This window comes from Microchirus variegatus (assembly GCF_963457635.1).
Source record: "Microchirus variegatus genome assembly, chromosome: 11".
Classification (NCBI taxonomy): Eukaryota; Metazoa; Chordata; class Actinopteri; order Pleuronectiformes; family Soleidae; genus Microchirus; species Microchirus variegatus.
The window spans coordinates 5,505,838-5,519,724 of NC_139812.1; the positions used below are offsets into that span (position 1 = coordinate 5,505,838).

The 13,887-nt window shown below is 41.5% G+C and overlaps 1 protein-coding gene across 1 annotated transcript in view; it reads right to left on the reverse strand.

Annotated features, from left to right (window-relative positions):
- Nucleotides 1-1,248: 1,248 nt before the first annotated feature.
- LOC310934310 (coiled-coil domain-containing protein 172-like) overlaps nucleotides 1,249-13,887 on the reverse strand; it is a gene marked incomplete at both ends in the record, with an annotated part of 46,779 nt that continues 34,140 nt past the window's right edge. Inside the window, one exon of the mRNA XM_083898004.1 lies at nucleotides 1,249-1,509. Within this exon, the coding sequence (XP_083754130.1) occupies nucleotides 1,249-1,509 (261 nt within the window). The remainder of the gene's footprint in view (nucleotides 1,510-13,887) is intronic.

The following is a 13,887-nucleotide window of genomic DNA, read 5'->3' on the forward strand; positions in this document are numbered from 1 at the left end:
TGTGACTATAGTACTGTTTGTGAGAGAGTATGGTCATAAATGTACATGACTATAGTAGTGTTTGTGAGAGAGTATGATAGTAAATGTACCTGACTATAGTACTGTTTGTGAGAGAGTATGATAGTAGATGTACATGACTATAGTAGTGTTTGTGAGAGAGTATAATAGTAAGTGATGCATAGTGTTTGTTAGAGACTATGATGTAACGTGAGCGCAAGACTGAATTATTTCTCAAACGGCCTCTCATGGGGGGCTCAGACTCCAAATTACATAGTTAGAAGACGTTTGTGGATTTAGGTGTACAGAGGCTTTAAAATGAAGATAACACAGTGTATAGTTTTATATATAGTTATGCTATAGTCAGAGGGATTTGAATCTATCCAAAAGCGTATTTCGAGTATGTTTGACAGAAGTTTTTAATGCAAAAGGAGGTCAAACAAGATACTAGTTAAATGTATGTTTCCAAGTTTTTTTTGTCATCCACTGTAAACGAACTATAGCTTGTTGCATTTATGAAATTATAGAACAACAAAAAGAAAACTGTTGACATTTTATTGCTGTTTTTGACCGCGGATACGTCTTCAGCGATTCGCTCCCGGTAATCATCAGAGAGAACATTTCCACTCTGCGCCACCTAAAGACATGGTTTCGCACATCTTCAGAGGCTCGGAGACAGTGTGGTGTTAGTATTGCATGGTGGAGCCTTACACAGGAAAGGGCAGGGACATAACTTTTTTACATTACTTGAGCTGGCAAAAACATCACAAGCCAAGAAAACAAGCCTGGTTGGTAGAGTCAGAAGAGCGATTCTGCCGTGCATAAAGACGCAAATGCCGCTGTTCACCACACAGGTGCTGAAAAGTGACAAAGCATCACTCACTGTCAACCAGGGCAAAACAAATAAATGTCTGCATTTTGATCACTGTCCACACAGCTGTTACCATCAGGAGTGGGGAAAAATGCTTTGAGAGAATATTGAGCGAAAAATGAAAAATAATAAAATAAAAGGGGCTTTTATCTGTAATTTTAAGAGCGGATTCAATTCCTTTTTGCTATTGTATTTCTAGTAGGTACATTATTGCCAGAGGTTCGAGTTGCGAGTGTTCATGATAAATTTATATAAAAAAAATTAGAAGTGGTGGGGACGCCTGAAGCCACAGTATATATCCTATATTTGTTAATAATGTACTGAATTAAGCACACTGCTGAGGTTTTTTTTTCTCAGCACCCCCTGATATGTTCCTGTGGCTATGCTGGGGTCAGAAACTCAAGATTAGCCACCTCTAGACTACCCGGAGAGGTAGAGAGGCCCAGACAAAGAGGAGCGGTGCTGTGGGTAACCATGCGGAGGAGGCATCCGTCCAGAGCAGTTGCCTTGATGGGGTCGACCAAAGGTTCCCGGTGAATCCCAAGTTGCCTGGCGAGACCACAATCCAGAAGATTGGAGTCAGCCCCAGGGTCAATGAAGACGGCCAGGGTGTGAGTTTGACCATTGCAGGTGAGCTGAGCCTGGAGTAGCGGACAAGAGGGCGTTTCAGTGTTCATCATGCGGCTCACCAGCGCCCTCTGGATCCCCTGGTGAGCCCTGTCTTTTAATGGGCAGGGGGATATGTAATGACCTCCCTCTCAACAGTACATGCAGCAGACAGCCTGGTTCTGCCCAGCTGCATGGGCTCCACATTGTCTGTTCCACAGAATGAAACCGACAATGAAAAATGTTATGATCAGGTTGAAACTGTGACAAACTTCATGCAGAAAGGCCCTTGTTTGAACTGAGTCTCGAACACAGGTCTTCTTGCTGCAAATGCAAGAATGCTAACCACTACACCAACATTGTGGCAGTTGAGGAAAGTCATCCATGTTAAAGTAAGAAAAATAATCCCATTGGTGAACGGATAGCAATGGCTGATTGATTGATTGATTGGTCGTTTTTCGCTCCTTCATTTGTGGTACAGTGGTGTTTCTTCCTTGTTTTCTCTCCACTAATGCCTAGTGTTCATTGTTTGAAAATGTCTCTCTATAATGTTGCAAATATAAAACAAGCTTTTAAAAAAGTATTATGTTAAGGTTTGACTACTACAGTGCAGCTTACTCCAGTATCAGCAAATGACCGAGACAAAGGCCGTTTCTCAATATCCATACTTGTATCATACGTATATAAACCTGAAATAAAAAAAAATGTCTTTGTCCCGTACATACTTGCATACAAAGATTGCACCTGATACAGGATGCTGCTGCTCGAGTTTTAACATGCACTTCATGTGCACACATTGCACCTGGGTTTAAAGTAGGCCAGCACAGCATGCCACTAAAACATTCAGTGGTTGTACACAGCATACTGAAACAAGGAGAAAACAGCTGCCTGTCAAAACCCACATTCAAACCTGTCAGGGTTGAACCGCAAGAAAACATATCTGCAAAAAGTAATACATGTTATCTATTAATTGCTTCTGAACTGTCCATACTGTTTTGATTTAGATATAAAATTCAAAAAAGGCTTAAAAAATGAATATTCCATAAGTGAAAAGGATGATACAAGACCTTATAGTGAGTCTGAATTAGTCTCAAGATAACATTGATAATCTTAAAAAAACATAATTAAGCCCTGCAAGATGATTCAAAGGACAATCGGACAGCTGTACAGGCCTACAAGGATCGTACGGGCTATTAAGAAGTGTAGCAGGTATACTCTTGTCATTAATGGACTCGTATTTTAGAAAGTTATGAAACGTTGGCTGTATTAGAATCAAAAGTCAAAGATCTGTTACCAAAAACTTAAAGCTAGAGGGCTCTGGGGAAATTTAAAGAGCCCACCATAACAGGTAAAATCAGAGATGACAGAAAGGGCACGACCTTTGTTCGTTGTTCTTTGAGAACAAACCATCAATCCTGTCCTGGGCAAGGTCTGATTTGAAGAACACCTCAATTTACACCAGTTGTAGAATGGTAATCTTTTTGTGTGTGTTTGTTTTGGTTTGCTTTTATAAACAATAATGCACCCCTGTAGTGCAGTGTCACCAACTTAATTTCACACATTAGTAATGAAATATAGGTAGTGAATAAATGAAACAATATGAAGCAAATGTGATTGTGGGAGTACAGGCTTGTTTCACTGCAGCATGACACCACACATGGCTACCGTTCACTGGACGCCTGAGAGTTTTAAAAATTGATTTGAATATTTGACTGACTGTTTATAAAGTTTTAAATTGTCTATTGTGTCTTCATTTGTGATATTATTGATGGTGATCTGCTATAATCCTATGATTGCTTTAATAAAGACAATATTAAATACTGGCAGTGTTTAGGGATTTTCCTTTGTGTAGCAGATTTCCCTTATTACTTAAATATATCTATCACATGTTGAATGTAGCCACTAAATGCTGTTTAATGAGGCCAGGCTTAACAAAATCAAAATTGCTTGTACCCTTTTTGTTTTCCCCAGGATCACCAGCTCTCCATGCCAGTCTGCTGAGCAGCTCCTTTAGTTTCTTCAGTTTTTAAACCCTTTTGTTGACTGCACCAATCCTGCCTGGCCATAGCCTAACATCTTTTGGCGACAGTGATTATAATGGGTCACTACAAGCCAAGGCAGCTTTATTTGTATTTCATAAAACTCAACTTACTTTTTTTTTTGGTTTTCTTTAGACTTCTTTCTCTCCAGGGGCCGCCACAGTGAATGATCTGCATATAGAACGTCAAATTAACAATGAGCAATGAGGACTGGGTATCTTGCTCAGGGGCACTCCAGCTCTAGACTTGGTGGGGATTCCAACCCTTCGGTTATAAGCACACACATAAGCACATAAGCACACAAGACACGTGACTCAGAAGTGAAAGGACGCTGGTGCGCTTGGCTGCTGCTTCTCGCTCTGAAACACTTTTTTAAGTTTTTACTTTCTCGGCTAAATCTATCAGTCTACCTGGATCTTTCTCAAACGGTGAGCTGTGCAGTGCATCAGCTTGGACACTTACCGGCCGGTGTCGAATGACTCTCCGCCATCATCGTAAACCTGGTCGAAGGTAAATCTGGACGGATCTCCACCTGTACCGGTGCGGCTGCTTCGGCCCTCTACCGTGGACCGCTGCCTTCCTTTCGGACCAATCCTGCTCCCATCCAGTGGACGTCTTCCATCGCCGGTCAGTTGAGGGTAGAGATCTGGGCAGGTTTCCACTTGTCTCGGTTCGGTTAGCCCCTTACTGGCCTGGACCGCTACCCTTCGACTCGCGCAGGCTAGCTAGCCAGTGCTGGCTTCTCCATCCTCCACACTGTGGTTGTTGATCCTGTTCCACCGCCTGTCTCTTCACCGTTCACCATCCACCTACAGTGTTTGCCTCTCCACAGCCTCGGCCAGCTCATTCCCCAAATTCTTCCCTTCACCAAACTCATCACATCTTTAAAAAATTCTCGACTTCTCCTCCGCTATGGAAGCATATTTGTGCCATTATTCAAATTAAAATGCGTTAACAGAAATGCTTTTTCATTTTCAAAATGGAGCTGAATTTTGTGACCCATAAACAAAATGAATAATCAATATTTCAAAATGCATTTTCATTTTCAAATTCAAGACTGCTTATTCTGTGCCTTAATTAAAAGACTAAGCAAACAGAGAAATGCTTTTTCCTTTTCATGTTCGCCCTCCAAAAAGTGTTTCATAATTCAAATGAGTTCGCAATACGTATGGGCGCAGGATAGTGACGTCACTGGCCACTCCCATTGTTCTTCCAAGCGTGCTGAGCATAGATATAAAAAGTATAGATGTCTTACGGCGGAGTGTCCAACGACAGTATTGGCCAGAAGCGCAGACGACACATCTACCTCTTTTTATATCTATGGTGCTGATCAGATACTATGCTTGACATCGCCACTTCGCCAGACTGCCGACGACTGAATGACCAGAGTGCCGTCACAGGAAAAACAAGTCTTACACAACTGACTGTAGATCAGTAAAACTAACGTAACAATCCCAAAAACGTGGGTTAATCTCCAACAATTACCGGGGGAAACGTTGAAAGCTCACTAAGGAGTCTGGTGTGTTTAGGCACAGCACCGCTGATTGTGACCGGCTGCATAGACGCTGCAGCTGTGTGTGTTTGTGTCACAGTCTGCGCTCCTGAGAACTCCGACACAAGGATCGAGCCAAACAATAATGCTGAACTGTAGATCGGTTAAAAGTACTTTAACAATCCTAGAAAAACGTGGGTTAATCTCTGACAATTACCAGGGAAATGTCTGACATTTCAATATTTAACAGAAGTCTGGTCCGCGATGTTCCTCCACTCGTTTGTGTGAGTGTGTAGCAGAGCCAGAAGAACGGGAGTGGCCAGTGACGTCACTATCCTGCGCCGCTCCGTATTGCGAACTCATTTGAATTATGCAACACTTTTTGCACGCGAACATGAAAACGAAAAAGCATTTCTCTGTTTGCTTTGTCTTTTAATTAAGGCACAGAATAAGCAGTTTTTAAGTTGAAAATTAAAATGCATTTTGGAATATTGATTATTAATTTTATTTATGAGTCAAAAAATGCAGCTACATTTTGAAAATGAAAAAGCATTTCATCTAATGCATTTTAATTTTAAAATTTGACATTTCAAATTGAATTTTGTTACCTTTTTGCTGGAGGATGTTTTGAAAATTAAATCTTAAATGTCATTTTCTTTATCATTTTAATTAAGTCACAGAATGAGCAGTCTTGAATTTGAAAATGAAAATGCATTTTGAAATATTGATAATTCATTTTATTTATGGGTCACAAAATGCAGCTCCATTTTGAAAATGAGAAAGCATTTCTGTTAATGCTTTTTAATTTGTATAATGGCACAAATTTGCTTCCATACTCCGCCACCGTTACATTAATCCAGGGTCCCGCAGAAAGTTTTTGTACAGCTCCACTGCAAAAAACTACATCCATCGCTTTGGTCTGACCGCAGCTTACCCACCGGCTCCTGCACTTCCTCTCCGCGCCATCACAACAGCACGCGTCATCAGAACACATCGAGTGTGAACACCTTCCATCTCCGTTCAATTCCTACTTCCACCCCATCAATTTCAAAGAAAAATCACCTAAAAATCGCCCTCCTCAACACAAGATTCCTCAACAATAAAAGTCTCATTCTCAATGAATTCATCATCGACCAACAACTTGACTCTCTGTGCCTTAATGAAACATGGCAAAATACACTTGATTATTTTTCACGCAACAAAACCACCCCTGCTGGATATTCCTACATGGTCAACCCACGGACTGAGGGCAGAGGAGGGGGCATCGCTGCGATCTACCAGCAAGACCTCCAACCTCGCCCACTCTCCATCCCTGCCGGTCCTAAACCTCTCACCATTGCAATCATCTACCGCTCCACCAAACCCAACTCATGATTTCTACCAGAACTCTCTGAATTCATCACCGCAGTCTCCTCAATCTCACCATCTGTTTTACTCCTCTGCAATTTCAACCTCCACATTGACTCCCCAGACAATCTCGCCATGGACTTTCTGGACCTTAGCAACTGCCTCAGCTTCACCCAACACACCAACTTTCCCACTCACAACCGTGGACACATCTTAGACCTGGTCTGCTCCACCGGTCTCCACATCCACAATATCTCCAGCACTGACCTCTCCATATCTAACCACCTGGCCATCCCACTTGTCGTTGACACTCCCGCCCCCAACCCAAACAGGACCGCACAATCCCTTTTCGCAACCTTAAATCCATCTGCCCAGTTTGTCTCTCCACCTGCATATCAAACACTCTTTCCAGCCTCACCTTTCCTGCAAATCCAACCCCCATGGACCTCGTCAACATCTACAACAGCACACTCTCTTCATCCCTCAACAAACTGGCCCCCCAAAAACCAAAACTGTCACCTTCACTCACTCGGCTCCCTGGTTCACCCCGGAACTTCACAAACTAAAAAAAAACCACTGCACTGTTAGACATTTCAGCAATTTCTACAATACTTTACTTCCAATACTACAGTAAAATACTTTTTTAAGTCCCACTACGTAAAGGTAAACAAACCCTGACCTTGATCATTTGTTTGATATCCAGTCTTCGTTGAAATTAAGACTGGATAGCACTGATTTCATTTGGCAGGTGTTTCACAAGTTTGCCACTGCTAGCAGTGCTGCTAGCATGCAGGACGTGATCTCAATCTCCTAGCTTTCTGTACACGATTGTCCACATTAAACGTCTTAATTTTTTCCCCAAAATGAATTTACCATGTTCCATATTTAATACATGTTCGTGCAGTTTATAGGGAAAACGAGCTGACGGTCACGGAGAATGCACATAGCTAATTAATATGAGTGGCACAGCCACAACCATACAGTGCATTATTGATGGGTTTCAGGAGGTTCACGGCAGTGGAATGAAACGCATACTTGAAAAGTTCGAACAAAAGCTTGTAGAGTTACACATCCCTAATGATGACATACAAAAGCTAATCAGGGAACTTGAGCAAGAGGATCTTTTATCTATGTATAGTGAAGGTGCTTTACGATCAGACAGAACAAGAAAAACATACTTCAAAGAACATTTTGATTATGTTGCACCTGTCCAGATGTACTTGGGGAATAACCATGGGAAGGAACGCTTTTTCCAATATGTCCCTTTGAAAGAAACCCTTTCTGCTTTGTTTAGGCAGTCTACTGACAGGGAACAGTATTCACAATCAAAATCATATGTCCAAAGGGATATGGTTTTGAATGATGTTAGTGATGGTGGGAATTTTAAAAACAATGCCTTAATGCAGGAATTTGCTTTTGAAGTTGTGAACCCATTTGGCTCTGGCAAAAAGAAACATAAAATCATGGCCATTTACATGACAATTGGAGAAATATTACCACATAATCGCTCTACTGTTGACCCCACACAGCTCGTTTTACTTTGCAGAGAGGAAGACTTCAAATCATTTGGTCAGGATAAAGTGTTTGCTCGCCTAATAAAAGACCTGAAAGAATTAGAGGAGACAGGATTTCTGTCTGTTGATGGAGAGCACCTCAAGCCGTTATTGCAATGTGTGGCGACAATCTCGGTTCTCACTGCATTGGTGGCTTTACCGAAAATTTCAGCAGTAGTCAACATTTTTGCAGATACTGCTTGATTGACAGGGACACATTTCAACAATCACCCGTAGCACTTGGCCCGTTTAGAACACCGACAAACTATAATCAGAGTGTTCAGCAACTGACCTCTGACACTGCCTTGGTAAATGGGATTAAAAAAGATTCAATTTTTAACTCCCTGAGGTCGTTCCATGTCTCCACTGGTCTTCCTCCATGTCTTGGGCATGACCTTTTTGAGGGAGTTGTGGCAAATGATCTGGCCCTCTACATTGGATATTTGGTTAAATCTGAAAAGAATTTCACCTATGACCAGATTAATCGGGCAATCTCACAAACAAAACTTTTAGAGAATGATTCACACAATCAACCGTGTCCACTGAAAGATAAGGCTAAGAAGCTCAGTGGTTCAGCGGCACAAAATTGGTGTTTTCTGCGACTTTTACCAATTTATGTTGGTAGGTGGATCAAGCATCCTATTGAAAGTGAGGTTTGGCAGTTGTGCCTGAAACTGAGGGAATAGACCGAAATAATCTGTGCACCCAAAATTCATCATAATCAGATTGGATATCTAAAAGTGCTATTGGAGGATTACTTAGTTTTGCGTAAAACCCTGTTCCCAGACCACACCCTAAAGCCAAAACATCACTACTTATTGCACTATCCAGACCTAATTTTGAAATTTGGACCACTCATTCGTGTTTGAAAGCAAACATTCCTATTTTAAGGAATGTGCCCAAAAACTCCACAACTTTCTAAATTTAAGCAAAACCTTAGCTGAAAGACACCAGCTTCTGCAAGCCTACCTCAGCAGTGGCCAGTTGTTCCCACACATTATTCAGGTTGCAGGGGAAGCAATTCCAATTGATAAAGAGTCGTACAACAGCGGTATTCAGCGTGTAATAGTGGCATCAGGCATGGATAAAACACAAGCTTTAGAGGTATCTGCAGTCACCTACAAAGGGACCAAGTACACAAAAGGCCTTGTTGTTGTTCTGGAGCACACTGGTGAAACTTTAATCTTTGGTGGAATATCTCTCATAGTAATTGATGATGAGCAGGTGTGTTTTGTTGTGTTGGTGCATGACTCCGTATTACTAATCGATCTTGGTGTTTACCACATGTTAGAGTCTCACAATAAATATTTGTGTATAAATGCAGATTGTCTGCAGGACTATTATCCACTGCCAGTTTACAAAATCTTGGACCTCCCTGTTGTTTCCTTGCATCATTCAGTGTGTTCTTCATTATAGTTATGGAAGCTGATTGCGTGCAAGCGATTCAGAAGATTCTTCCAGATCTGGATGATGGCCGTTTGAGGACACTGACAGAGCACCTATCATCAGTAGTTGGCGTGATAAAGAAAAGCCACCTGGTGGTAGTGGAGAAAGAAGACCTCCAGAACCATTTAACACCGGTTGAATATCGTTTATTCATCAGAGCTTTCCAACAGAAGGGTGAGAAAAATGTATGTTCAAAGAAAATGTGTAATGTTTTAATTAATTGTTATGTTGAGTGATCCAAGAACATTTCATGTCTGCTAAGGACCATGGATAGGCTTTAAGACATACCGACACACCCGATCACACCCGCACCCAAACTTATAAAACATCTATGTAGGCTTGCGATCAATGATTGTTTAATCTCCACTGTGAATTGTACCTGGTAAGGATGTGAAATGTCTGTGTGTGGGTTACAGCATTTGTATCCGCCCACTTTACATTTGCCAGGTCTTACTGCCTGAATGTGGCAGCTAGACTTTGCGGGTACTTGGTGTGGCTTAGACTCATGTTAGCCTTGTGTCTTGCGGGCTGACCTGCGCTGCTTTTGCGCCTGGCGGGGCCATACCTGTGGTCCAACGTTGGCTCCTGCGTCTTGCGGACCCGACTGAGCAGCGTTTTTGCCTTTCGGGCTTGGCCTTTGCGCCTGGCAGGGCAATGACCTGGTTGGCATGTAAATAGTGTATATTTGTAAATAGTTCATTGGTGTCACACGGTGTGTATCGAACCGTGGGTCAAAAATTGTGATACAAACCGAACTGTGAGTTTGTGTATCGTTACAGCCCTACGCCATAGAAATCCATTGAATTGTAATGCGAGTCCAATGAAGTCTACTGTCATTTAGAAGGATTGTCAGGAATGCTACAAGGTGTCTTAGTATCCATAACATTAGCATTAGATTATATTAATGAGAATTGTTATTTTATCAGTATTAAAATACTTTTTTGTGAAGGTGTGCCAATACTTTTTACCATGCAATATCCACTTTCCACGCCATAGAGTATATTTTTCTTTGTTGAATTTGAGGAAACAAATTGTTGTGCCAATACTTTTTTTCCATGACTGTATATTGTGTTTATTATGTCTTCAGAGGGAGATGAACCAACGCTGTCCTTGTCGTTTCTGGAGACTCTGACAGAGGAAGATTTCAGCAGACCCCACATGACCATCACCTCCCCTTTGACTCAAAGTAATTGGGTTCAGAACTTTGTTATTCCTTGGGACAAGATGCCAGCCAGTCTGTCACGCAGCATATCAAGAGGGATGAGGGTTGACCCACGTGATAGAAGATCCATGATCAGAACAGTGGTGAGTGCAATGCAAGAGCATTGTGCCAATCCTAACAGGGCTAACTGTGTTGACGTGGCAAAAATGATTGTCTCAAAGCATCCCTTGACTTTTGCAGACACATCAATAGATGGAGAACAGCTTGGCTCTGGGTACCATTCGCTTGTTAATCAGTTGAAAACCAGAATAGAACATGTGAATCGCAGCAACACCTTTGATCGCATTCGGAAGCCGAAGAAGAAGGAAGGTGAGGATCCTGGCACCTCCACCAAAACTGTGCGTTGCAAGGTAGACAGTTATGGTTGCATTAATTGGCAGCCAAGATCGCGTCCAGAGGGAGAGTCTCCAGAATCTTTGGAGCAGAAGAGAGCTAATATGAAAGTTTTTTTCGAGTCTGTAGGGCCCAGGGCTGTTGAATTGACAGAGATCGAAACATCAATCTCACTGACATATATTTTTCAGAGACATATGATCAACACATGCCCCCCTCCAACAATCTCAGAGATACAAGACCAGTGGCCATTCCTGTTTACAAAACGAGGAGTATTCAAAGATGCATTTTGGTTAAAGCTCGAAACCACACATTCAACTTGTTTCATTGATTTAAGTCCACATTTGTTGACTTTTAAATAAAATTTGCTTCTATTGAAGGAATTAAACTTGGAGTGCACTTACTGTTGCCACCACCATTATAAATGTTTTGTGAGGTTACTAACAAAGACATTAAAGACAAGTAATTATTGTTGTGCTATTAGCTTCAGCATAATATGCTGAAGCTAATAGCACAACAACAATTAGCAACTTCATGTAACATTTAATAACAAATATTTTGGAACACTGAACACTGAACTGACGCTGAGGGACGAACTGACACACAGAGAGGAGGTGAACTGACGATGAGAGACGAACTGACACACAGAGAGGAGGTGTACTGACGCTGAGGACATGCATCTCATCCGCGCTGTCACTCACTCACTCTATGACCCACTGCGCGCACGTACTGCACTCAGGGAGGAGGTGAGTCACGTAGCGGCGCACTGGGCTCCTGCTTAGAACTGAACGAATCATTTTAATGAACTGATTCAAGTGATTCAGTACACTCAAATGAACTGCCGATCCAATCACTAGTCTGATGAGGGAGGGAGAGGGCCGCAAAACTAAACAGAAGAGAATACAGTATATATCACCGTGTGCATGTTTCACTCACGGCTGTAATTTGCCTGAGATAAGATCAGTTAGATAAGACCAGCGAACTGTATAGTTAACAGGTTCTATATCGTTGATGTTAAACCGTGGTGCCGTCCGCACAGCTGTTGATTGATTTATTTGTTCTCGGTGCCTTTCGTTTGAGCTGCCACTCCAGACGCCAGATAAGCTGCGTGATTAACAGGAGTTTTCTGATCAGCCTCACTTCTCTTTAAATTTTCCGCGTCACCGCTGACTACCCTTCCTCCCTCACCCCCCTCTTTCACTTGGCCCCCTGCTGGTGAGAGAAGAGCTGACTGAATCTGAGTCCAGGCACCATCTCGCGTTGCCTCACGGTAATAGCGAGTGAAGCCATTTTACGTGACATATCGGTCATTTTATTAACCCCAAAGTGGGAGGAGCGTCACCGTGATAACCGTCACGTCAGAGACCCCTCCACTGCTTCCTCTCTCTCCCCCACCTTTTGCCGTTGTTTTGTTTACTTCCTGGTTCCCACGCTGTCACCAGCTCAGCTGCCAAAGAGTGACACGCCCCCCTTTTCTTTATACACACACACATGCACATACATAAACATTGCTGCACCCATATCAATGTCCCTTTTTATGCACATATTCAAACAGTTTATCAGTAGCTATTTTAGATTAGAGAATTAATGTTTGTTTTTGTTATTATTAATCAATTTTAATGCTTTAATACATTTTCAGCTTAGTACAGTTTCTGTCTTTTGTGTAGCTTGTTTGTGACTAGGGTAATTGAAAGAAGCCAGTACCTCATACCTTCCCTTCCTAAATTTAATCTTAATTAATATTAATATGCTTATTATTAATTAATGATAAACTGATAGTCGAGAGCCATTTTAAGGTCGTTAAGTGACAGTCCTTCTGTCATTCTCCTCGCTTTGAGAGGAGTGGTGCCCCGTTTGATATTTTTAAGCAAATTTATAACATAATTAATTAATAACATTAATTAATCATTTATATCCACTAATTAATACCTTAAATCACAACTAAAGGACAATAACACTAACAGTAAATCCCTGGTAATTATCTGTAAATAAGAATTCTTTCTAATATGATTAGAAGATTATTAATATATATATGGTATTAAAATTATTTCATTTCCCCTAAAAACTCAATTTTATGGTGTGTGTTTAATTCATGTAGTTTCATTGTGGCGCACTCTGTAACTGTTTTAAAAGGAGCTACATAAATGAATATGTCTTTATATCATTATGACACAACACCTGGATCCTGATCAGCGTCTTTGTGACAGATGACAAACATTAACAGCACCTGCCTCTTGTTTAGTGGGGTAAGTCGGGATAGGTAGAGACACTCAAATTATTCAAACACATTAAGAAAAGTGACATGGGCAGAATCTTATCTCTCACATGACACTGCTCCAGTTTTGCTCACATCAGGGTCTGAAGCAAGAGGATGATGAGGAAGCACCTGTTTACTTATAACCCCAGTGTAAGAGACAGGGATCTTCTGCAATCTTTGCTAGGTTTGTCTCGAACAGTATTCCGATGATTTAATTAAATCCGTCTGGAGCTTTGTCCTTCATCATCATTTTATAACTGATAGTAGTTGTTGACTCCCTTTAGGGACCGACTATTACTGCAGGTCCGTTTCACAAAGCAGGTTCATCAAACTCCAAGTCTAACCCTGAACTCTGAGTTGAGAGCTTAAGTTAACTCTCTCTGTGAAACAGGCTAGAGTTACCCCTCTTTCTCTGGTTTGACTTACCTCCCTTTGTGAAACGGAAAACTCAGTTTACCTCATTTCAGGGTTAGCAGACTTTTTCACAGAGTTTTCACTAAACCTGCTTTGTGAAACGGACCGCAGGAGGGAAAAGGCAGATCATAGGCAACCCTAAGTTGGACAATATTGGTACAACCTCTAATGTTCAGCGAGATATGATTTCTTACACAAGCAAAAAATATTCTACTAACTTGATTGACAGATATTTGTAAGACTATTTGGCTGTTTTGGCATCTATACTAAGATTTATCCGTCAACACTCTACGTCAGGAAAACAAAGCAG